Here is a 26,383-nt window from a genome sequence, read left to right on the forward strand (position 1 = left end):
GATTCATAGCTGGAAAAATTGTAATTTTGTATCATATTTTTTACTGTCATTAAACATGGGATGGTGTCATTTATTCTCAAAGGAGAGCTTTAACTTGCAGAGAGTGTGTTTAGAAGCCTAATCCAACAGTGTATCTTTAGCTTTAATCAAATTTATAGCGCAGATTTGGAGTGAGTCTGAGAGCCACGATGAATACAGGCCCTGATCTGATTAATATCAGTGTTTGGACTTGCACATTGCGCCATCATAATGTTAACTGATACGCATTTTCAGTAGCAGGGCACTCAACATCTGTGAGAGAGCTTTGTGCAACTGCGACAAGTGTTTCCCCAGAAATGTACATGTTTGTGTTTGCATACACTTCCCATTTCCCCACACTGACCATAACATCATCACCTGATGAAAACCCCTTTCTAACAAAGCTGTAGATTGATTCTGTCGGGTATCTTGAAAATGTTCTACATCTCCTGACCTTTGCTAATAATTTGACTTTACAAGTTCCAGTTCCCTGCTTTAAAAGGGCATACAGGCAGACTGGAAGCACTGGTATTTACGTGACTTTGGAACAGTAGATATTTATGCGGTACCATTGATCGGACCTGGCAAATGTATGCATCCTGCCAGCTGGTTATTCTTCCAGTGTGGGATGAATCTCTGTGGTGACCTTTGCAGTTTTTGCCGATGATTGTACCTATGGCTCAACATTGCCGACAGGGTAGTCCAGAAGGTAGAGAGAGATTCTTGTACATGTTGGTCGCAGTTTTTAATTTCCTTATCAAAAAGATGTCCTGGTGGCTGACACTGCAAAATCATTTAATATACCAACAGTACCAATCTGTAAAATAATGACAATTCCCATAACAGATAGTAAAGAGGAGTGGTGGCAGCTAGAAACTGACTAACAGAGATTGATGGTATTCTTAACACATTCGTTCATAGTTACTGCTACTACATCATAGCATTTGTACACTTGTGTGTTTCTAGATGAACGTACTTTATGTAAATGTTTGAATTAAATTGTAGTCGAAACAACTCCTAAGGGAAAACAAATCTATCAAAGCCTGGCCCAACTTTGGCTTGTATCGGTTGGCAGTCATTAAAGGAAGGTAGACTCGGCATACTGGCACCAGACTGAAATCAGAAATCAGTCTCCCTGTGTCATGGCGGCCTCTTTACTGACGGGAAACGCAGACTGGAGGGTTGCAGATGGTAAAATGAAGTCTTCATTTATCATACAGTCATAAATCTGAAAATGCAGGCAGTTGCTGTGGGCGCTGGGAGCCCATGCCTGGTGCCAACTGCCAGGCGGAGATGCCGGCATCCTGGTGCCATCAGTGAGATAGCGGACCTCTCTCTCTCTCTCTCTCTCTCTCTCTCTCTCTCTCTCTCTCTCTCTCTCTCTCTCTCACTCACTTCTGCTGTATTGCTCTCTCCCAGCTCACTTTGCAGAGGGATTCTTTAAGGTCAGGCCTGGAGAGATTTGTGTGTTGTTTGTAGCAAAGCCTAATAAGGTTAGCATTGATAACATTAATGCTACATTTGCCATGTGGACAGGGGCAATAATCATCTCCACGCATCACCAACATCCAGCCACGATCCCCAGTTTCTGACTCCATTATACCCTCTCTCTTCATTTGCCTCCATATGCATAGCGTTAGGAGCCTGATTTCCACCTCGACATTGCCTGTAATGACTTCATGGACTTGTCCATACCATTGCTACTAATTAGTATTTGTTTTAACTACAGTATATATATATTTTCACCACCATCCCTTTTAAAAATGGACAAATAAATGTGGTTTAGATAATCAGCTGGTTGGTACTACTGCTATTATTTCCCCTACTTTGTGTTGTCAGCGTGTTTGAATCTTTCAACAGTTCCGCCGTGCTAAATGTGAAGTGGCAACACCCTAAAGGGCATGCCTTGCCAGCGGGGTTTTAGGAAAAAATCAGAGGCAACTGCATGCACATTTTAGATCAGACTTTATACACCAAAGCAACCTTTTACAGAGCGCCATCTGAAAGTAACATGAAATTTTCCCCCGATCAGACAACATACATGCCTCACACAAACACCAACGCCCAGCGAATGCATGCTGAGAGATAACATAAAAGAACATGAAAGACATGAAAGCGCACATTGATTGTCCCTGTTCGCTTCAACCCAGGCCCCTCTCTCCCAGCGGGCAGGCACGCAGGCAAGCTGGTGGGTAGGCTTTCCCTGTGCTGTGGCCAAGATTGATAGGCACGTGTGTGTGTGTGTGTGCGTGTGTTTGTGTGTGTACTGTGTTTGCATGTTGGAAGGAGTGCTGACACCCTCTGTGCCATGGCCCTAGGCCCTCACACATCCACCCAATAGAAAGGGCAGCTCCCAGCGACGCTGGGTTCCCCCTCAGCCCTGCGGCTAGACATGACATTACCTTGGGCAGTGCCTCCCCAAAACCTCCCCTTTATACATCACAAACTGCAAAAATCACAATAGGACCATGTGACTACACACACACACACACACACACACACGAGCTTTGACAAGAGCTCTGTTAATGGCTGACAACAGGCTTCCATTTTGTTCAGCTCAGCAGAGATTATACAATATATGGATGGACAGATAGAAGTAAGAAGAGTGATATCTTTTTCCTTTATGCCCCTATATTTTAATTTGTACAATTTATCCTACTTTTGTCTCATTGCTCACTCATTCTCACCAGGTCTTACAGTGCTCTAAAGTGTGACAGTTTTGGTTGCAAATACTCCTAAAATCTGAAATTCTAATTTTGGGCTCACTTGTGTGGCTACAATTGTCATGGTGCACCTTTATGTGGTTAACATATACTGAGCAAAGAAAGTAGTGTTTACCAACCTAAACGGATGCATGTGATACTGGGGCAACACTACACTGCATATAGTGTAGAGGGTACGGTTATTTTCTAAATCTTTGTGTTGTATTCACCAGATGCAACAACAGGAACTGGCCCAGATGAGGCAGCGAGATGCCAACCTCACAGCACTAGCCGCCATTGGACCCCGCAAAAAACGTAAAGTGGATTCACCAGGGGCCACCCCATCAGGGACAGAGGTAAGAATTAGACTCACTTAATGGCTATATTATCAGAAGATTTGTCCATATCCAGTTGCTAGTGTTGACTCAATATCTACACTCAACACACAGTTTTCACCATTAACTTTTGTAGAAATCTTTCTGACAAGAAATGTGGAATTTATTTCAGCCATACTGTATTTGTCTGGCAAACATAATACTATATAGGGAATATATTCCACCATCCCCGATGCATTTGCGATGATAACATATTGGCCTAACTATTCATCACCCTACTGATGATATTATAACAATAAACATAATGACAACCTACCAATTGGGTGTTCTTTAAAGAATACTCTAATCCAAGATAATATTTTTCTCAATTTTTTTCTTGCAGTGTATTTTTTTGTTTAGACAGCTTTCAATGGTAATTTTCATGTTCCTGTCATCCCTGACGGTGGTAAGTTCAAACATGGAGGGTTGCTAGGTATGCAAAAAAAGAGTCACTGAATATATATCTGCAAGACAGTGAATAAGAAATAGAAATCCATAACTGCAGGTAAAGCAGTGGTTTCCTATTCCAGCTACTGGTCAGATAGTTGTTACTCCTCTTAAGCAAGACACCTTAATAAGTTTTTGTTTTAATGCAGGATATTCTCTTAAATCTGATTACTGTGCTGGGGTTCAGAGACTTTAGGTTGTACATCATTCACTTCCACAGAATGCTCCAAACTTTTCACGTGTCTGTAGGTCAAGGTCTGTGGTAGTCAGAAACTCGACACTTGTGACTTCCTTTCTACCAATAGACTTCTATTTAAATACTTTTTCAAGTTCATTTAAAATCACACATACATTTTCTTTGGTCAACCCAAAATGTTATGTTATGTTATGTAATCCATTTGAAATTAAGTCAAGATGTCAGAATGCATACGAAGACATAATAATGGAGATTGGAAATAAAAATAAAACTCATTAACATAAGTGCAGTGACCGACATTGCTCCCAGAACAATTAACCAATAATATACAGTAGGCTGTGATGTTTTATTAATTAATTATTAATTGATCTAATTGAACAATTTGCATTTGGATTTGTTTTGGAACATGAGACTAATTCATAAGAACGGTGTAGACATTTAGCTAAAATGGACCTACATTACTTATGATGTAGTGTAACGCTTGTTACAGTAGCCTAATTATGTTGATTGAGAATGGGGCAGTTGCCACTGAAAGCTCACTGAAAACTACAGAAGCTGAATTGAAATTACCTTGTGACAGTTTTTCTTTTAGTTGCAAATTATAAATCAATTTATAAACGTCATATCTACGCCCTGTCTTTTAATTGATCAAACGGCATTTGCAATAGCTGTAAAGAGCAACCCCCCACTCCCCGACCCTCTACAGGCACAGCCTCTGTATGCTGTTGTCTTGGCCTCCAACCCGTTTTGTCTTCTGTAACTCCTGTAGATTAACATGTGGCCTCTTTTGGTGGAAGATGTGATCACATCACAGTCCACTCTTGGGACTTTGTTTCTACCAATAGGCTTCTATTTAAATACTTTTTCAAGTTCATTTAAAATCACACATACATTTTCTTTGGTCAACCCAAAATGAGTTATGTAATACATTTGAAATTAAGTCAAGATGTCAGAATGCATAAGAAGACATAAAAATGGAGATTGGAAATAAAAATAAAACTCCCTGAGGGAGTATGAACCTAACCTCTAAGAGTTTTCTCTTTGGCTGGCTCTTCAGTTGTCATGTAGGAAACACTGACATTTTGACATATTATAGGCTATAATGTTTACTGAGATGAACAGAATGTGAGAGGATAAAAATTATAAGGCTGTAACTACACAATAATGGTAAATGAATAAATAACTGGTTATTGGTTGATTGAGTGAGTCTGTGTCAGACAGTTGTTGTCGTATATTTTGCATTTACATGTAATTGTAAGTTGTACCAATACAGTATTAGGATTCTAGTAGGATTCAAGTTTATTTATAAGCACATCTGAGAACAACATGTACTTAGCAAGGTGCTACACACAACACAATGCAAACGCAAAGCCACAAATCAAGATACAAATAGCAAATCATTAAAATCAGAAGCTGAAGAATAGACATGGGTTTAGAGCAATGGATACTATAGGGGAAAATAGAAACATACTGTTATTTAAGCAATATTAGAGATCAGCCTAGCCAAAACAAATTGAGAAAATAGTGGGAAATAGTGAGCGGCGGCATCTGGAATTACAACAATACTGTCCAATTGACTAAGTGAAATTTTTGAAATTAATGATAACAACCTCAGATGAGATGCAACAAATGCCTTGCCTTCATTTTATTTCATATGTACTGTATGTGTGCATGTTTAGATTTTGCCGAGTGGCCACAGATCACCGTATGAGTGAGAATTCAGTTCCAGTTTGGCATCCTTATTCCCACAGACTTGAACTGATTGTGTGTACCCACAGCTGAGGTTGTGTGGTGAGGGAGCTGTGAAGTGCACTGGTGGGTTGGTGATTGTGTGCAGCCCTCTGAACCATTGTTCTCATGTTTATTCATCTACAAAGTGGATGAAGATGAACAAATCTGAAATCTCTGATTAGAGTCATGAGCCAATACCTTTCTGGAGACACCAGGGAGTGGGTTTGTTTTGTGGACAGGGTTTTTGTGGGTCTCCCTTCCCCCACGGCTTTACTTTTGAGAGCCATTGTATTCTTAATACCACACGTCCTCTTCATGCTTAACCTGTTTAGCATTAGCCAAGTTTAGGAATCTGTCTAATAACCCAGGCTCAAGTTGGTGAACATGACAAAGATGGTAGGAAATATCTGTGTATGTTACAGGGAGCATGGCGCATGGTGACATACTCCCATGTGACTTGCCTAGTCTGTTCTTAATTAAGCTGAACTGTGTTTTTATAAATAGCTGTCTCCTGTTCGAGGTTCCATAAGCAATGACTTCAGTATCATATTTCTCCAGCATTGGGTCATACATGAAGTCATGCACAGTTGCAGTACTAAGTCACATTTACCTTTAGGCAGCAGGGGAAACATTTAAATTCCACATATTCATCTGTAAATATGATGAATCTAAAATAAGCCTGAATTTTGAATGTCAATTGGTAATTTTAATAACCTGCTTATCGAGTTGCATCTTCACATCCTTCGCTTAGCAGCAATATGCTGCAGAGGAGCATAGTAATGCACCCGGTAAAAAAGCATAAATAACAAAATAAAAGCATTACTTCTGGTCCTTGAGTGCAGTGCCAACCTCTTTCAGAATGTTTTACCCTGATGGGTATTAGCCTGCGACCTTCTGCTGCATTCAAAAAAAGCTGCTTTCTCAAACTGCTTTCCCAAATGCAGTTATACATCATAAACATGAATATACATTATGCTGGAGTTGTTGTCTTTTTCTCTATTTTATCCCTTTTTTTTAAGGCCTGTTCATCTTTAATTAGAGGGGCATAATGAAGTGAAGTCACAGAGTGCCCCTCCTCTGGAGTGATTGCAGCAAGGGCGGAGGAGGAATCTTAACTTATTTTCACTTCGTTTTCACCTCCTCACATTTCTTCATTTCACATGGGCTGGAAGTGCCTGCAGCGTTCTCTTTCCCTTCTCCAGAGCAAAGTGAATGTGACTTTTCTAAGGGGGTCACAGGATGCCTGGAGGCCTGTGGGTGTTACTGGACTGTTGCCTGCTCTTAGCTTCACTGAGGGGCTTGTCATAGATTTCATCTCCACAGAAATGAGCCGGGGGGCCCTGGCCAGGAGCACAAGCAGCCAACGTTATGAAGGGCCCATGCTGATTATTTCCCTCTGACATCGCATCCTGAGCTTTCCACATTAATCCCAGACAAAGGCAGCCCTTCAGTGCTGTGCCAGAGCTCAAATTAGGAGCCAGATAATGGCCTTGTTGAGATCCTGCTCTATTCACCGAGAGGCAGAGCTCCTGTTGAAATCCTCCTCTTCAATATTCCTTCCCTCCTGCTTGTTCTTTTCCTCATCAGACCACCTTTCCACCATGTTCGGACTGTGACGGAATTCAGGTGACACAATTTCGCTACATACCCCCCAGACCCACCCCCCACCCTCATTCACCCACCTTTAATTTGATGGTGGCTTGGCCGGGCTTGGGCCTGTGCCTGGATGTGGATCGCCATGGGCTGTGAAACTGATAGCCAGTCAAGACTAGAGTGTCTGTCTCCAGCCTGATCTAGTCTGCAGGAGGGAACAAAGGGGGCCTTACAGGGCTCCGCAGGGTGGATTAGTTTCAAGGAGCCAATGGCTGGGGCTGCTGGCTGGCTCGCTGGAAGAAGGCTGCTGTGGCCCCAGCAGTGGGTCACAGCACAGGCAGGGGCCGCACAGGCACATACACCGCAAACCCCCCTCGAGCTCAGTAGTCCCCATCCTACAGCCCTAACCCTCCAATCGGGCTTTTGAAGTTCAGCACATAAGTCAAGGGTGAGCTACCTTGAAGAAGGTGGAGGGATGAAGTGCAGTGACAAAGGGCAGCTGAAGGAGGATGGAAATGCCCTCAAAACATTAGCTTGAAGATGTGGACACCGATACTGTAATGCCTGATTAAAAAGTGTTGAGCTATTGAAAAAGGAATATCTTAATTCCCAGAGTATGTTTTCTCGTTAGGCACCAAAAACACATACACCTCTATAGAAAATGTACACAACATGAAACGTTCATCACTGCTAGAACCTGATTTTTCTTTAATTCTTTAGATGTATTTTGCAGCTCAACTATTAGCATATATACAGTGCTGTTGCAACTGAGTAATATGTGAGGTGGTAACAGCTTATACATAGGTAGACTGTATACCATGTTCAGCTCTTTGCTCCTATATAATCACATCAGTATTTGTATATTGTACAGACGGGAGATTAAAAATGGATTTCTCATTGAATTGGGGATAGAGGACAGTCTGTCAAATAGAGCGTTATTCACTATGATTATTCTATCACACCTTCTATATTCTGTCCTTTCACACATTTAACATTATTTGAACACTTTACTGTTTCATTTCCCCTCATTGATTTTTGTGTGTTATGATCTCCTCCTTCTGTTTGGTGCATCTTGATTAAACTGTGTGGCTTCTGTGTTGCTAGCTTAGGAAAGACAGATAGAGACTCCTCAGTATATCTAAGGTTAGCATTAAAGTATCTGCGATGTAAAATGTACCTCAATGCACAATGTCCTGCAGTGTTAAACATGCTCAGAGCTTTAAAACATCCTTGACACATTTACGAGCTCATAGTTATCACCCCGCCACTGAGGCCATTTATCACATCAAAGGAAGAGCTTTTGTTTGTTGACATAAACGTGACAATAGCAGCTAAATTGCCTCGGTTTGTACAGCCACACTACCTTTCTCGTATCTGTCTCGACCAGGCACAATGCAAGGGACAAAGGTAGGCGTGCGATTTAATAGTGAGCACAGTCTATTTTTCCATTTGAATTCATTTCACCTTCTTTCTTTGAGGCTGTAGATCAGAAAGAAGGAGTGAGGCAATAGAGTGAGAGGCATGGGGAGAGAGGGGGAAAAGCACAAGGAAAACTGATGCCCTTTCCTCCAGCTAAATTAACAGGAATCACGTGGAAAACAATCTGAGTCTCCAATGAAGGAGGGAGGAGGGGGGGACCATTAAAATTAGCCCCAAGCTATGGACTGCACCCAATATCACTAAAGCTGCACTCACTACAGATGTGGAGGCTGGCTTACAGGCAAACTATGCTCTGTTCTATAGCTACAATTAAAATCAACCTCGCTGCCAAAAAAAATAGGAGGGGGAAAGAGGGGGTAGAAAGGCAGACATGGAACATCAAAGACAGATTGAAATGTGTAGTCAGTAATAAGAGTGGTCTCCAAGCCCCGAGGTTCTCCACGGTCCCCTTGTTAATGAGAAATTTTGACCTCTGGTTTGTAAGTTAAACTTGTAATCTCGGTTAATGAAGTAAATCAATCCCAACTCGGGAGTGTTCAGTGTCTCTCCCTTTGCCTTCTACCCGCCAACCTCCCCTCTGTCCTTCTCTCTTGTGCTTCTCTTCTTCTCCTTCTCCTCCTCCTCCTGCGTCCCTCCCAGTGTGCCGCCTCGGAGTAAAACGGCCAGGTCTTCAACCAGACAAACAGGAAACTCGCAGAGCACGAGGGTTCCGGAGCTGGAGGGGGGGGCGTAGAGACTCAGAGGACTAGGACCAACCAGGCTGTTTGGTTAAGAAGGAGACAGGCCAACTGAATGAAGGAGGAAATCACTTGCTCCTCCTCCCCATCTCTTCTTCGTTTCCATCTTTTTCCCTTCTCTGTCCACAGTCTGTTGGGGATAGTATTTGGTTAAAAAGTCATGTCTGCTTGTTGGTAAAGTAGTAGAAGTGGTAGTAAGGTACGAGTACACTCACTACAGCTTCCTCCTGTTTACTGTTTACTACCACAACATCCCTCCTGCCAACTTTCCTCTTACTCCTCTACATGTCCAAACTACATACACAAAACAAAAGACAGCTAACTTGACCTTCTTTTTTTTTTTAGCGTTCTTAAACATGTGGAGCTCCACCATATGGAGGCTTCTCTTAAATACACTGGGTGCACTGACATTAACCCTTGATTAACCGTTGTATTTATTTATTTATTTCACCACTAAAGTAATGCAGGGTGGGATCTGAAGTAGAATGCAATGCATGACTTATATCAGGCTGTAATGAAGCATACGGATTCCTGTGTGTGTTCCCCTTCTCTACATAAATATGATTAAAGAGGGCACAGAGAAGCTGCTATTAATGTCAAGAAGATTGTAATATTAGTTTGACTTTACCTCTCAAGGCAATTCTGTATTTCCAGTGAGGACACAAAGGAGACAGAGTCGAGTCTTCAGAATGGTTACAGGGGCTCCTTGGCCGAATGCCATGCGTTCTTAGAGCTTTAACACAGTGCACTTTGCTAACTTTCCCCCTACCCTGCAAAATGCAGAGCACAGTGGTACCCACCAGTGGTTATTGCACTATGGACTGTGGGTTAAAGCATTTAAAATGCAGCTATAGCATTAGTATGAAAAGATAAATAAGTTCCTTTTTTCTTCAGTTATGTGGAATACATCTAGTTCTATATTGAAATGCACAAAATATGAAACTCATAAATAGAACTACATATGACCTGAAACATGAAAATGGCACAGTTTCAACTGAACATAACCATTACAATACATTAAAGTTACATATTACATACTGTATATATAATATCATATTATATAATATGTAAATTACCTTCATTTACTGTCAAGTACTGAGAGAATGTCATAATGCGTTAAGGACTGTACTTTTATCAATATTAATTGATTAAAATGAGATAAACCCATATGACATATGGATGAAGGAATCTCTGTGCATCAGCTCAAATCAGTGGATCAGTAGACAGGACAACTTGGAAAGATGTGATCTGGAGCACACAGTAATAGTGAGAGCTTTTTATAAGTTGCAGCAATTAGCGTTTCGACATAAAGCATATATGGCAATAACAGTTCACATAAAGAAGCAAATCAAAGCTAAAACTGTAAATAAATCAACTTCCAATTAAATGTCGCCATGAATAGCAAACAAGACTAAGAGTCTACAGCCACACTAGCAGCTCTGTGAGGCTGTACTTCAGCATAGTGGTGCTTTCAGCTAAATGCTAACGTCAGCATGCTAACATGCTCACAATGACAATGTTAAGCTGATGTTTAGCAGGGATAATGTTTACCATGTTCACCATCTTAGTTTAGCATGCTAACATTTGCTAATTAGCGCTAAAGCTGAAGTACAGATTCATTTACAGCCTTTAATAGTGCTAACAGACCAACTCTTTGACACTACTTTGCCTTCATCATAGACCAAACCTTGTTCATAAACCAAAACATTGGACAAAATAAAATTTTGAGGTCGGCTGGTTGGCGCTAGATGGGAAAAAAAAAGGATCACCAAAGGGATTATAATTCATCCCGAGCGAGACATAAATGTGTGTACAAAATTTAATACATTTGGGTCTACCAAGACTTCCAATATGGTTCAGTGTGTTTGTATTGAAGAGAATCTTTGAATAGCCTGTTTCTTGCACTATCTCTGTTCTCTTAACCAGTCAGTTTATGTGTGTGACTTGAACTGTAAAACAGACGTGAGGCATAAAAAGAATAATGTACTTTCTGACATGTTTGTATCTTGCTCTCTGCACATTCATTGAAATATGTATAGAATGAGAGAGTAGAAGAGATACTGAAGCAGCCATTATTAATATATGGTAGCTTCCAACTCAGCATCACTGGCTTTAATGTCTTAATTCATTGAAAGGGCCTCCAAGATCAGTAACACAGACACACACACACACACACACATGGGCTGTTCACATTCCACCACCTAGATCATTCAGGTTCAATTTTCTAGTGAGTCACACTTAAAGAAGTAAGACAGTAATCAAACATTCTCAGTGACGAAGAAAGGATTCATAAATATTAAAAGTAGATCCACCAATATACCAATCAGACCATAAAAGATCAAAAATAAATAATTCATTGATTCTTTAAAGTTGGATTGCACAGTATTTGTGATACATCAGTGGATATTGATGAATAGTATTTAGCTGATGGTGCTCCATCTAAACTAGAAAATCAATCTCCATCACTACAATAAAGTCGCCCTCAAGAGTACGCACTTACACTGAAGCCTAAAACACAACTGGCTAGAAACATGTTTTGATAAAAATGTTAATTCATTATTTTTATGCTTTTGACAGCGTTTGGAAACCATTATCATGTAGATAGCTAAATGGGATATATAGTGTTATCTTAGAAACGTAACTTCCAGGAACAGGTTTGGGACCACTTTTTATAATTTAACCACCCTGATCTTACAAAGAATGTGAGGAACTCTACTTGACTCACATGAGAGCGTCATGCCACCTTATTCCCTCTGAGAACTTCCTCCTGAAAATGATCATGTTTTTGTTTGTGCCGTTGAAGGGCTGGTTTAATGAATTGGCCTTGTGGTCCACAAAGTGGTCTACGGTTTCAACCTTGAGCTCCGACTAAGACTGCTATGCCTATCCACAACAGGCTGAGAATATAAGGGCTCAGTCTCAGCTAAAGAAAAATCCATCATGATTGTAAATTTTGGAAATTATTGTAAATGTACTGTAGTTGATGCAGCCTGTTTTTAATGCCTCATTTCTGAAAATTCCTAAATCTACCTTATATTTATATATGTACATGAATGTACACATTAGTGTTGACACTGTAATCTCCCTATTTAGATAAGAACCTTCTATATATCCATATTCATGGCAAAGTAGTGATCTCCCTCATTTCTGCCTTTAAAACTTTGCCCTGAAATAATGGTTAAATATACAGTTTTGACAACAAAGTTGAGCCCCAGGCACTTGAAAGATACCCATCTTAAAGAAATTAATTACCTCCCTTGTTAATCTTGATATAATTAAATTTCTGAAGAATGAAATTTGCTGCCTTTTTTCCCCTCTCCGCCTCGCTGCTATGGAGGCGAGCCGATAATGGCTGGCTCTCTAGCTAGCCTGCTGGCCAGGGACATGGGGACAGCCTAACATCCTGGGCCCCATGCTGTGCTATACCACACTGTTCAAACCCACTCTCCTCATCCTACGCCTTCACCACTCATAGGGATAGGCAGAGAAAGCGCCTCAATCACTGCTTTGCCATTCTGCGCCCGCTTGTGTTTCCTCCATCCTAGAGGAGATGGAAACTCTAGACCTCCAAATTCTTATTCTTAACATGTGACAATGATGTTGATGAACGACTTGAGAGTTTTAGCGTGCGGGCGCTGCTAATGAAGTTGTCAACACAGAGCCTCTGAAACTTACATGGTGGAGCCCTGGAGAGCCCGGAGAGCTCTTTCTGTTATGGCTCACTTAAGAAACTCCTGTGTCTTTGTGTGACTTACTGTTGTGTTTTTATAGGACTTCCTGTGATGCTGTTAGATTTAACCCTGATTGCCTTGTGCAGAACAGCACCGTAGCATTACCAGGGAGCAGTACATTTTCTTGTCGCTATGTATTTAGGTTTGTTTTCCTTTGACTGTAAGTTTTATGTCAGCTCCATTGTCAGCTGTCAAGGTTTGAGCCTGGGGAAAGACAGGAGAAAAAGCTGGAAAAGATCTTTGATTAGGTGCTGGCAGGGGGGCAGAAGAATGCCAAGGAGGGCGGAGGAGAGGTGGTAATATGTATGGAGTAGGCAAAATACTACAACTAGATGGCAGAAATGCCAACATAGAGAGTAGTTTGAGTTTCCAGAATCTGATTCAGGACTTTTCATTGTGGAGGAGTACATTATGCATCCTGTAAGCAGCAGCTTTCTGCTTAACACTCAATACTAAATAACGGAGCACCATCTTTACATTTACTGCATCATAGCTTATCTCTAGCAGTTTACATTTTCCACGCCTACTTTTGCAGTGCTTGTTTCTCTTCACTAATAATGTCTTTAATTATGTATGTGGGAATGTCATTGGAAGTGAGCCCTTATATTATTATTTCAATAATACTGTACAAATGTGAAAGGTTGAACGCACATGTTTAAGTGATGCAAAGTGCATTGCTATCCAAAAAAAAAAAGACGGGAGTGCAAAGGTCACCCATTCAACAAAGGTAGTGAATATTTCAAATGTCTGTTGAATGATAGAAAAATATTTATTGTGTTTATCAAAGATCTATAACCTCCACATAACCCAGCAACAGATGAAAACTTAATTGTATGGCAGGAATGTTAATTGTAAATGTATATTTGTTTTGATAAGTCATGGGGACTTTTTGGATTATTGAGGCTAAATTCATATTATGACTAATGAATATATTGTTAACTGGTTCAGCAGCCGGTGATAAATCAATCAGTGAGTTGATCATTCCCACCCCTACAAATTACTGCTGTTAACTGCCCCCATTATTCCACTCTAAGATTTTTACAACAGGGCGCAAAAGTGCCTTTTTCTCTTAGTCTCCCACTGGGAGAGGCCCTGTTTTGGCTTCCTGTTACACTTGAGCTATCCCTCATAACCTGGACCAACCACCAGCTACTTTACTTGACAGAGATGGTACATGTAAATGAATTGCTCAAATAATACAGTTCTTATCTGTCCTTCAGTCTAAGGACCATTTATTTCATTGTTTTGTGCTAAAATATTGTTGTGATACAGTGTCCTCTATTTTAGTATTTTAACAGAAAAACAGAACATCTAAAATTAGCTTCAGAAAATGGTGAAAGAGAACAAACAAGGCGATCCATTAGTGAGGATGGGTTGTTGGCTGACTTGCCTCTTCTGATGGCGGCCCATTAAAAGTGGTAATGTCTGCCTGCAGCAGTGCCTGGGGAAGAAGAAGGAGGCCATGGAAGGCATATTTCACATGCATCAGACACTGGAATTAAATAGACCAATGTTCCCTAAAAAGACTGAAGTACATCTCTTTCTGATGTGCGTCCCGGGCAAAAATTCATTGATCTTAGAATGTCCCTTGGCAATTATAAAATATTAAATCCAAGTCGCACTTTTCGGCTCGGCTTAATTTTTTTTTCCTCGCTTTTCACTGCTTTCCATTTGACCAATTTAGAAAAAAAGTTAGAAATGGATGGCCATGAAAAAAAGGCACTGATAATAAAGACTGAGCCCACTTTTAGATATCTTTTGTTATGTTTCTGTATTGTTTTTGTAGAACATCTCAGATCATTAAATGGGATGAGGTCCCAGCAAAGCAGAGAGTGCCTGAAACATGTCTTATTACAGCATCAGAGCAGTGTAAGTCAGGACCATAAATGACTGGGATTGAAGCACACAAGGGACTGAAATTTGTATGATAGCTTTATTTCCAAGCACAAGGTCTTCTGTACCACTGATGCTTGCTTCAGCACTCTGGGGATGACAAATATTTGTCAGCTGCTTTCCATTAGGTCTGTGGCCCCGGTGCTCGCCTCCCTGGCCCCTTTATGTCCCTCAGAGATTACAGAGGGGTCTACAGTTAATTGCCCAAATCATTAAATTTAACATATATCTCAATAAATATAATCAGCCAGCTGTTTGACAAGGTACACAGTTCATTAAGTCCCCTTGCTTGTTTGTCGTTTCCCTAATTAAGATTTAGAATCGATCATTGAGTGTGTAATGTACAGTGTAGCTCGGCTTGCACGGGGAGTCTCTCTGCTCAAACGAAAAGGAATGGCATCCGCTTGCTAAAGCTTTACCATTTAGCACACTGACTGCAATGGGAATTAGACATCCTGTGCTAATTAGGGAGGCCAATTAACTGTGAAATTCAGGCGTTTTTGACAAATAATCTCAGCAGAATTCAGACATCACCATGCACATGAATGTTATCAGTCCTGAATGGAGAGAGGATAAAGGCTGTTGGCTCCAGTGCTGTTAAAGATGCTTGCTGGTGTTTCTGAATATGTGTGCTCCCAGTGGTGTGTTGTTCTTGTCAGTTAGCATGCAGTCTAACCTAATGCTTCCAAGTTTCCTGAATGTACATGCTCACTAAAATACATATATATGATGCCCTACTGTATATTTAGTTCAGTTAAACAATAGGTTAAATTTGATGTGACTGTTGCTCAGTGTACTAAACCATTACATGGATAATAGAGGAAACAATTGTCTCTGAAATACGGCAGTGTAGTGAGAGAATTTTTTTTTAATAAACACAGATTGCTGCTATTTTGTGTCACCAGGTTTGGCTCTGGTCTGGCCTCTAAGCAGCAGAACAACAACATTGTGGTCGGCCGTGTTTGGCAAGGCAGCTGCCCAGCACTTGACCTCTATTCGCTTTTTCCGAAACAAAGAATTGGCATCACCAGAGAACCTCAAAGTTTCTGCGTCTCTCATTCCCATTTTGATTCATGATCACATGTATTTTTTAGATTGCATAAATTATGTATTTGTTGGACTAATGAAGGCCCTCCACTGATAGAACTTAGGGAGAGTTGTGAATAGCTGGATATGGCCTCTATCACCCGCATCAGTGTTCTGATTACATGTCATGGCAAACATACCTCTTGGACTGGCCTGTGTCACTACACACCACTGCTTTGTTGTGTGTTTGTGTATGTGTGTGTATTGAGGTGTGTGCAGTTATGCGTGTGTGTGGTCTGACTCGTTGACAACTATAAAACAGGCCCCTGCTGTCATTATTACCTGTCTGACCTATCCCAACTGCTTTGTTCCTGCAATACATAGAAACACATTTAACCGTGCTCGCATTGGCGCTTTTTGTTCAGTTGGAGTCTAATAGAAAGGCGCCATTACATCATGGAAGGCAATGGCTGTGGGTGTATGCTGAAGCTGTTTGGATACCAGGCAGTGCCGGAGGTGTGTTTGCTGGGCGCCAGTGGGCAACTCCTGCAGCTGCCCGCCTCAGGTGCAGGAAGAATTGAGTACTTCCTTTTACAAGATGTGTAATTATTATGGCAGACAAGGGTGTGGATTTAAACCAAGTCAATATGTAGATAAGCGTTATATACACACACATACACACACAGCTGCCTGAAAAATGATGCTGTTGTAGGTGGTATAATAAAGCAGGTTGCCAAAATGCTGTGCAGGTAGGAAGGAAGCCTTCTGGGCCTGTGGAAGAGGAACCTGATGGGAGGAATGAGGCCTCCAGGAAAGTGCCAGAAAAACTGTAATGAGAAACTCCTTAACTGAGTCCAAATTTTGTGATGCTGCATGCCATTATTACCCCCCAACCCACCTAGACTACTAATTGACAGTGTATTATATGATTTTAATTTTGACATTGTAGTGCCAAAATGTACCAAAGTGTGGAATCGGTAGACTTCTATGTCTAGCTCATGTTTATCAGCAGAACTAGTAATAGTAGTAGTAGTAGTAGTATATTTAGAGTAAAGTTTCCAAATGCCCAAAATGGTAAAGGAAACATTTATTTCTGAGTAGCTATAAAAACTCAGTGAGCCTCTCACCCTGGCAGCTTGTTGGATGAAAAACAATGTCACTGGGGGTCACAAATGTTCACAGAGGCACTCTACAAAAAAGAATCCTCCAGTAAAGTTTCGGTTCGTCTTTCTGGGCCATCTATATAAAACATGAAACTCTACTCTTTCCCCAGAAGAGCCTGGATTTTAATCAGACCTGCTCTTCAGACAGCCGTTTTCCTGTCTCTTATACTTAGCAGGCGTCACATCAGGTGCATAGGGACCTGTGACAGCGGTGCTGGAACTGAGCCTGTGATGGCTAAATGATGTCAAAAATGGCCCCATTTATGTCAAATTGAGATCAAGGACCAATTCATAGTGTGAACCTCTGCCGTAAATGTGCTTTCTAATCCCCCCCATCTGCATATCTACTGTGGCCCCTTGGTGCGTTCCTTTTCTTGTAAGTGAAACGTCTCACTGCTCATATGAGGATTTATGTGAAGACTGACAGTTCAGCATACAACACGTGTCTGCAGAGCAGCGGGATCCATCGTGCTGCCTTTTGGTCTCTTATCTCATTCTCAAGTCAGTGTCTGTTAGTGCTCGGATTTTGTGTTATTCAGTGCCATGCTATTTTGCTAGCCTACTATTTTCCCTAATTAGGCCATTTGCAGGATGCGCTCCCCTTAGTGTGGTCATTTATGTTCGATACCACTCTGAACTGATAGGCTTTTGTTAACTGGTTGTTCCTATTTGGAACGTTTCGCAAAGACATCAAAGGGCGGACCACAAGCCTCATTTGGCAACTTCTCCCAGCTATCCATCGGCTGCAAAACACCCCGGTGCCTTGATTATTAACTCAGTCACCACCCTCTCATTCAACTTGAATTAAAAATTAAAAACCAGCAGAAATGACAGTGCCACACCATTGAAAGTAAAGTGTGCAAAACCAACAAGGGCTCATTAGCGAATAGTTCTGAAGACAAGCATTCTAACTTGAGACTCATTACACTTCTCCTATTTTAACTCTAATTAGGTTCATTTTATATATGAAACGCCTTGAATATTTAATGTTGAAAAAGTTCTACTTCTGATACTTTATGTAGCCAAAGATACTTGGCCTGCGTTAATTGTCCAGGTTATCAGGCAAGCTGTTAGCGATTTCTCTGTTACTTTTGCACTCTCTGTAGAAAATAACAGAGAGGAAAGACATTGAACACATCATGTGGTGGACTATTGATTGGATTATGATCTTCAGACAAATAAACCTGATTTATAAATCACAACAACAACAAAATCATCGTCTAGATTGTTGTTATATTAGCTGTTGCACTGCTGTTGTACTGCACTGCTTTCTATTAATTTAATAGATTATTATAACCAATATATGGTCAAAATGTTATTACCCCACAATTCTATATGGTGTTGCCAACTTAAGCTACAAAGACCCAGCTAATAAAGCTTTTGTAGTATTTAACAAGTTGTTCAGCTAGCCAAGCTTAGAGCATTTTAATTAAACAGATTAAAAACAATGTTATGGTTTCTTCATCTGGTTGCCTTCACACAATCTTTTGTTTCTCTCAGGTTGAAAAGAAAGAGGGGGGGGGGCAAGATTGTGTTTCCAGGCAGGAAAGTTTGAAGTTCTTTGTTTGGAAGCGAGGTTCCGGGTGCAGCACACTGTTTAGCTTGGTGACCCTGTGACTGTCTTCTGAGGAATTGTATGAGCAGCCCTGCAGAATAGTGCTCCAGGGTCAGCTTTCATCTTAGCAGTAACCTGTGGACTTTGAAACTAAGGGCGATGGAATTGCAGCTTTGTCAGTACACTACTAATTAGAAAATTCCTGACCTCAAGCAAGATGTTTTAATTATGTGTTGTGTCAACGAGTTTGCAGATTTAATCCACCGTTGATACACACTCAAGTGTGCAAACTGCGTCGCACATTGTAGTAGATCAAGTGGAATGGTGAAGGGGCTTTTTGCTCCATCTTTCTCTGCCCCATATAACCTTACGCCTTTCCTGCACCATGTTTGTTAAGAGCCATCACATGCTTAAGTAGCCAAATTAGACGTGGAGTTAATGTGTTAGCTCGTGAAAAAGCTGGTCTGATTTGCCTTGGTTTGAGGGAGGCTGAACAATGTGACAGTATTGTGCTGGGTGTGAGCTCTCTGTTGCGGTGAGTCAGTGTGAGGGAAGGCAGGAAGGGGTTAAACAGAAATTGAGCGGGGATGCTGGGGGCAGCAGTGCTGCAGAACATAGCAGTGTTCGTGCGAAGGCAAGTCATTTCCCGAAACACTGCAGACACATGGCCTGCGGCGCTCTAAAACCTTTGGAGACCAAAATGGCTTGCAGGAGTTAGAAGTAATAAGGTGGTTTTTTTGCCTTCTTTCTCCTTGACTGAAATTCTGCACGGTTGCTATGCATTGCCATGGAGCTGTGTAGCTGTTTTTATGGTTTATGTGGGTATTAAGATGCTCTGCAACTGGCCATTTTTGAGATTTGTTGTTCTTTAGCTGTGAAGCAAATGGAAGTTGTTTGTTTTGAAAGTAATTCCCTCATTTTTTTTGCCATGATCAGAATGCTAGACCTCACTCTTATCCCTTTGTGTTTTTGCCCTTTATTCTTTCAGTTTTTCTTTCTGCTGTTAACAAAATGACAAATTAACAAAAGCATTTATGAGACAAGAAAAAACTGATATAGTGTGTGTGTGTGTGTCACTCTGCTCCATTTTTTAAAAAGCACAGTGACAATTGCAGCCTCTTGTTTAGGCTTTTCACAGAAAAGGAACCTGTGATAGGAACAAAGGCCGTCTGTGTCGGTGCATGAACATAAAGCTGTAGTATTAGTCCATCCTGACCTCTCTGATTATCAGTGGGCTGAACCAAAACCCTTTTCATCCTTTCCCCTGGTTCTGTTAATCTTGGCTCGCTTGTCTGCTTCAAAGAGAGGCTCCAGCATATAATCTGGGTATGTACATCTGTGAATTATTATTCTAATTCTTTATACGTTTATTAGAGCTGAATAAACTCCACATCAAATACATCACTCGGGCAATGTCAGAAAGCCCCGGGCAAATCAGCCGACATCTGTTAACTCTTTCAAAATGGCCTCATCCAGCATGTCTGTGGGCGTAGAGGAGCGAGAAAAAGGAGAGGCGAGAGAGGGAGAGAGAAAGCCTCTGTTGCTGATTAATGGCGGCCGTAGGAGAGGCGTTTCAGGCCGGGTGTGGAGATGAAGCGGGGCTGCACTCCCACGGCTGGGCTCCACACTGTAAACACTGTGAAGGGACGAGGCAGCGTTCCCTGACTGAAATGCGGCGTGGAGGAGAACATGTGGGAAAGCTTTGCTTGCTGGCACATAGTCAGTCAACTAGGCAGGCAGTCAGTCAGTCAGTCAGTCTTTCAGTCAGTAAATTAGTCAGCCAGTCAGTGAGTCAGTCAGGCCCTCAGCCAGTCTGCCAAACAGCCAGTTCTTCAGTTAGTCCGTCAGTCATCAAATCAGTGAGTCCTTCACTCAGCCAGCATGTAAGCCAGTTTGTCACTCAGTCAGGTAGTACCTGAGTACCTGAAAGCCACTTCTACCAGCCAATTGCACTTTTTTGCTGGACCACCAAATGACACAGTGGCCAGCATCATGCACAAAATTCATCAATATTGGACAAGTGGCTGCTGTTAATTTCCACCCTGGCTTCAACTTTTAAAAAACACCACCTGGTTCAGCTTTTGCTTCACTTCTTTGTTTAGCTTGTCAACAGTCTGTCTCTGCTGTGCTATGTCCTCCTTGCCTGAAGCATAGACATCAGAGTTTAAACGGATTTTTCAGCATCAAAGTAATAACAACAAAAGAGTAATGTTGCATCATGAACAGCTTATCTATTTCTCAACCAACATGGGGCTAGTCTTTATCTCAACATGAATGCTGAGCAATGTTTTCCCCCCAGTTTTGGTTAACACAGTATGTTAGCTAGGTTGTCATCACATACAATACACGTGTGTGTGTGTGTGTGTGTGTGTGTGTGTGTGTGTTTTCTTACCATGAAGCCCCTGTCTGCAACTTCTGCTGTGAGAAGTGGAGTGCTGAGACAGCAGGTTGGCCTTTGCAGGGCCGATCAGCACTGTGTGCCTGGCAAAGTGGGCCATTAACCCACCGCCCTAAGGTGTGACCTGGGCCAAATCCAATATTGGCTCCGGCATGAAGGCACAGGTGCCACTCAGGGTTCAAAGCCACAGATCAGCAAGAACCCCACCACTGCTCCTGCCCCACCCCCCTTTCCCTTCTCAAACAATAAAGGACTCAATGTAAATTCCTCAAGACACCTACAAGCATCGCTGCTGCCGCTGCACAATTGGAGTCAAGGAGTCAAAAGCAGAGAGAGAGAGAGAGTGAGAAAGAGAGAGAGAGGGTGAAAACATACATTATTAATCAAAAGTAAATTTAGCAAAATGGGAATTCATTTTAGTCCTCTCAAGCTTGTAGTGAACGTTGCTGGTCATTGGAGGGCCGAGAACATGACCTCCTGATTTTGTCCTTCTATTAAAAAATTCAGATTTCCTCTGTACTTCTGAGTATCATAGATGTATTAAACAATAGATGAAGTGTCCAAACATGGAGTCCCAGTCATTCCAATAACACATAACAACACTTAGAGGCTCAAATTGTGATTATTCAAAGAGTAGTTCTGAATGTGTGTGATGTTCAGGAGAATTTCTTCATACTTTTACAGCCATTTTTTTTTTTTTATTGAGGTGTATGGGAACAAGCTTTTATGGATCCCAGGGCATCATGTGACCTGCAGTTCTGACTATGAACACTATGCTACAAATGCCACACACACACACACAAGTACTGCTGTTGCACATACGTACGAGAGCATCAAATGTGTATAAATCCGTGGGTGAAAATAGTCCCCAACAAATACACTTTTTCTCCTCTTTTAAAACATGTATTTGTTAACAGTAGTAGAGTAATATCTTCAGTAGGAACATGTGGTTTTGGACTATTAATTGGATTTGTAAACAATAATAAAACGACAGAATAACACTAGCCTTATCCTTTTTATTTAGTATTTGTTGTGGATAACCTCTCTAAATATTGGCAAGTTCCATCATTTATGAGTAACCTTATTGAAGTTGCTTATATATCACAACTACAATACTCTTGACACATGGTTGGAGCATTTATAAATCTTATATGAAGTTTATGTACACAAGGAATTATTGAAATTTCAGTAGTTTATTTGCCTGATTCCCTTGTCAGAATGGGCATGGTCAAAATTTTTCATGTATTTCTGTTTTTCCTTTAGTCTGTCTTTTAATGTATTCCACATACTGCACTCTATTATACTAATTGCCAGCAACACATGCACACTCAGGCCTTCTCTTTCTGCTCTTGTGTGCATGAACATGCGTGTATGGGAAACCATGGACGAGTGAAATAGTGTGAAATAATGTGTCTGGCCCATTGACACGTTGTCATGTATGTTAACAGAATGTGGCTGAAGACCAGAGCCAGCAAAGAGGCCTTATTACAGGCAAGCTCCCTCTCCTCTCCTCCCCTCTCCTCTCCTCTCCTCTTCTCTTCTCTTCTCTTCTCTTCTCTTCTCTTCTCTTCTCTTCTCTTCTCTTCTCTTCTCTTCTCTCCTCAGGTTCTATCCACTGTGCTCTGTTTTTCTCTCTGTCCCCCACTCCAAACAAGTCAAATGTCTGAAGAGATGTATCGAAGTATCCCTGCGCATTCTGTACGATGGATATGTCATATGACATAATGCCTCCAAGCGCCCATCACAGATAAAATGACAGATGCTGTTTTTTGCCTCATGGATCTTTCTTGGCCAAGATGATTTTGAGACTTTCAGTTTTGCTCTCCCCATCGCTCTCTGTGCCTCTGCTCTCCTGCTTTTTCTCTTTTTCTCACTTTTTCTTTTCATCCACCGTGACCTTACAAAGCCTGCCATTTTGTTTTTCAGTGAATTTCAGACACAATTACTGTGTAATTGCTGGCGACAGGGAAAGCGTGATTGTTGATGTCTCGCTTTCCTTTTTAACTGACACTCAGCCATCTGCTTTGTTTAGTGTTGGTGTTTACCCCTCCCATCCCCGCTCCCTCCTCCACAACATGATTTCCTGCATGTACTGGCGAGAGGGGTCGGTCTCCATAGATACCGACAACAACATACCAGTGTTTGGGTTGCTGGCATGTGGAGGGCATATAAAGACAGAGGGGAGAGGAGAGGCTGCATTGAGTGAATTCCTGGACGAGCGATGACCTTTCTGCCTGTATTTGGATCACTTAAGGCTGCCCCTGTCCCTGAAGGGAATGAGGCATTCTGGGAGCTGTAGCAAACTACCTGGGCAGCAATATCTGGCTATACTCGCTGTCTCCCTTCTCCCCACCATCAAGCACTGTGACCACCCCAGCACCGACTGCCTGTGGCTACTAATGCCCATCCGTCCAGGTGGATGGATGGCTTTGATTGGTAAAATCTGTGGCCCTGTCGCCGGGCTTACTTGTGAGTGGCAGTAATTGGCATGGCAGTAGGCAGGCCCATCTTTCATATGCGGTCAGCCATAATTGACCTGATTAGGCCGGGGTCGCTCCCCAAAGTGAGGGTCTGGTGTGCCCCAGGGTGCTGGGGAGCTGGCTATACCCGCTTGCGCCTCAACCCGCGGCCCTCCCAGCATGACAGTATTACCGAACAGATTCCAGGGCCAGACTGGGATAATAATTCAGGCCGGGAATCTAACATCAGCCCAGGCCAGTTAGTCACTTGCACTTCCATAATTAAGGCTACAAGAATAAATATTCATATAATACAGAAGTCCAATCAGAGCTCTGAGGAAACAGGTGCAAAACAAACTAATGTTTGGAGTCTTCTTTAGTTTTTAACGATAATAACCTTTGTACACAGGTCTTTATTTTCTATATTATTTCCATGCATACACATCTCCTGCTTTCCTACAGTACATAGCACAATTAAGTATTGATGTCATTTATTTATTTTTTAAAACACAGAATCAACTCGGGAAAGGTAGTTCTGATATTGTGACGTGCTAGCATGTTTTTTTGGTTTTTTTATCACTAACCATGTCCGTTATTATCGTTAACGAAAACTAACGAAATAATGAAAAATAAATGTGAAAAAAACATTTTCATTAACTGAATAAAAATCAAAACGAGGCTTTACAAAAAATGATGACTAACTGAAACTGTATTGTGTGTTTACAAAAAGAACTAAAACAAACTAAAATTATAGTCCTTAGTTTTTGTCTTTGTCAATTTATTTCATACTACACAAGTCTAGTATTTCAGGTGGATATGAAACCTATCTTCCAATTTTTTAGCTGTGCCAGTTTTACGCCAGCTATCGGCACCTCACGACTCGCAACATGTTGCCAGTCCGTCCACGCCACGGCTGGCATCATGGCGGCGGCGAAAGTCGGGAGAAAACACCAGAGTCCCATTTGGGATTACTTTGAATACGACTGTGTCACAGATAAAAGCAAGTGCCTTGTAGTAGTGGAAGGTGATAAAATATGTGAAACATTTCTAAAGGAGAAAAATCACACAAATCTGAAAGTCCTTTTGAAAAAATCGCACAAGAAGGCTAACCTAGCTTAACTTAACAAGGTAAGGGAGAGCGCCGAGCCCCCTCCCCCGAAAGAGAAGCTAACGTTAGATCCAGGCCAGGCACTACAAATGTACTGTACTGTAGTATGATGTTTTGTTTTTATTACGCAATACTTTTTCTGACCTTTTTGAATCTGCCTCTGACAAATACCCCATATTCCAAGTAAAAACTAAAAGTAACACTAAAACTAATAAAAACTAAACTAAAACTAAGCATTTTGAAGAACTAAAAACTAAACTAGCAAACCCGCTTTAAAAACTAAACTGCATTTAGCTGCACTTTGTTCCAGGGCTTTTCTCCTTTTAATGTGCTCCCTCTCCCGCTTTTCTTTCTCTTGTCGCTCTCCTGCACTGTCCAGTGTTTCTCCACACTGCTCGACCACGTTGTGTTGATGTGTATTTTGAAATAGAAAGGGTAACTACACCTCAAATTCTGCTAGAACTGTGTTTCCCAGCATATTTTTAAAAAATGCAACAGAGGAGTGAGGGAGCAACGACAATAACAAAAAATGCATGGACATCGACTTGGAGCTGGTAGTCAGAGCTAACCAGCCATGAGAAGACGGTGTAGTCCCTCATTCGTCCAGGAGTGTTCTATCGTAGAAAAGGTTTCAGTCGTAGGAACTGTTCCCGTCCCATTTTTTCACAATTGAGAATGACTTCCGGATGGGAGCTGAAACGTCTTGATTCTGAAAACAGTGTCCAGATGACTACGACTGAAACCTTTTCTACGACAGCCATGAGAAGCTACTGTCAGCCTCTCCGTACATACGTAATAGATCTCGTAGTTTTGCTTGTTTTGTTACGGTTAGGGAGGGGCCAGAGAATTTGGCTGAATCAAACTTTCAAATCCAAGCACAAACATACGAGCTAATTTTACACACAATATGAATTTTGTTTGAAAAATCACTTGTATTAACATCATATGCCAACAAGAATCTATGTGATTAGAAGCATTTGTGTGTAGTCCCTCTTTAACACTTACCCTACACCGTGAATTCTCCCGGTGCTCCTGATAGCCAGTCTGTAGATGTGGTTGAGGTTAGTTGGCGAGAAGAGTCGCCTGGCTACCCTCACTCATCATCCAGCGTCCAGGGGTCAGAGAGTGTACCGAGGGAAATTTGAGACAAAGCAACATCATACAGTGTACACAAAGACAGGCATATGAGGGGGCGGGTGCTGGAGGGACTTTGGTTTGGTTCTTGTAAATTCATACCCATCATATGTTTGCAATTAAGGCCTGTCTGTACTGTGTGTTTACAGAGTGGTGCAATCAATGTAATTGTGAGAGGGTGTTCCTGACTGAAATGTCTGTCTTATTTCTCTCTGCCTGGGTTCAAGTGGGCACTTGCTGGATTTGTTTCCCAGTGTTTCTCATTTCCAAATGTAAATGCATCTCTGGATTTGTATCAGCCTCTGTATACACTCCCTTTTTTATCGTTCTCATTTTTCCTGGATCTTATACAAACAACAAGGGCTCCATTTCAGAGTGGGACGTCAGCTCAGATCTATGTCAGCAGCGTTGTTCATTTAGAGGGAAAATCTGTTCATATTCAGGGCGATGTAAAGAGCCATAGAACACGCAAATTAAAATGATGGTTTCCCTTGCCGCTGGAGCACGTCGCCAATGTTTTTCTCAGCCTTGTGTTTAGCTAGTTGAAGAAGAAAAAATCTCTGAACACTCTGCTGCACCTGAAGATCTGGACGTTATTAGTGCATCTTTTTGATCTCATTCGTGCTCTGCAAGAGGGATTATTTTTCTTAACTGGAGGTGTATACATGCTTAGAGGCC

The 26,383-nt window shown here is 41.5% G+C and overlaps 1 protein-coding gene across 5 annotated transcripts in view; it reads left to right on the forward strand.

Annotated features, from left to right (window-relative positions):
- Positions 1 to 26,383, forward strand: part of LOC122864729 (transcription initiation factor TFIID subunit 4-like) — an 87,914-nt gene that overhangs the window by 58,344 nt on the left and 3,187 nt on the right. For all 5 annotated transcript variants that reach the window (XM_044172372.1, XM_044172537.1, XM_044172456.1 and 2 more), the window contains one exon: positions 2,954 to 3,076. In XM_044172372.1, coding sequence (XP_044028307.1) covers positions 2,954 to 3,076 — 123 coding nt within the window. The remainder of the gene's footprint in view (positions 1 to 2,953; positions 3,077 to 26,383) is intronic.

This window comes from Siniperca chuatsi, linkage group LG1 (genome assembly GCF_020085105.1).
Source record: "Siniperca chuatsi isolate FFG_IHB_CAS linkage group LG1, ASM2008510v1, whole genome shotgun sequence".
Lineage (NCBI taxonomy): Eukaryota > Metazoa > Chordata > Actinopteri > Centrarchiformes > Sinipercidae > Siniperca > Siniperca chuatsi.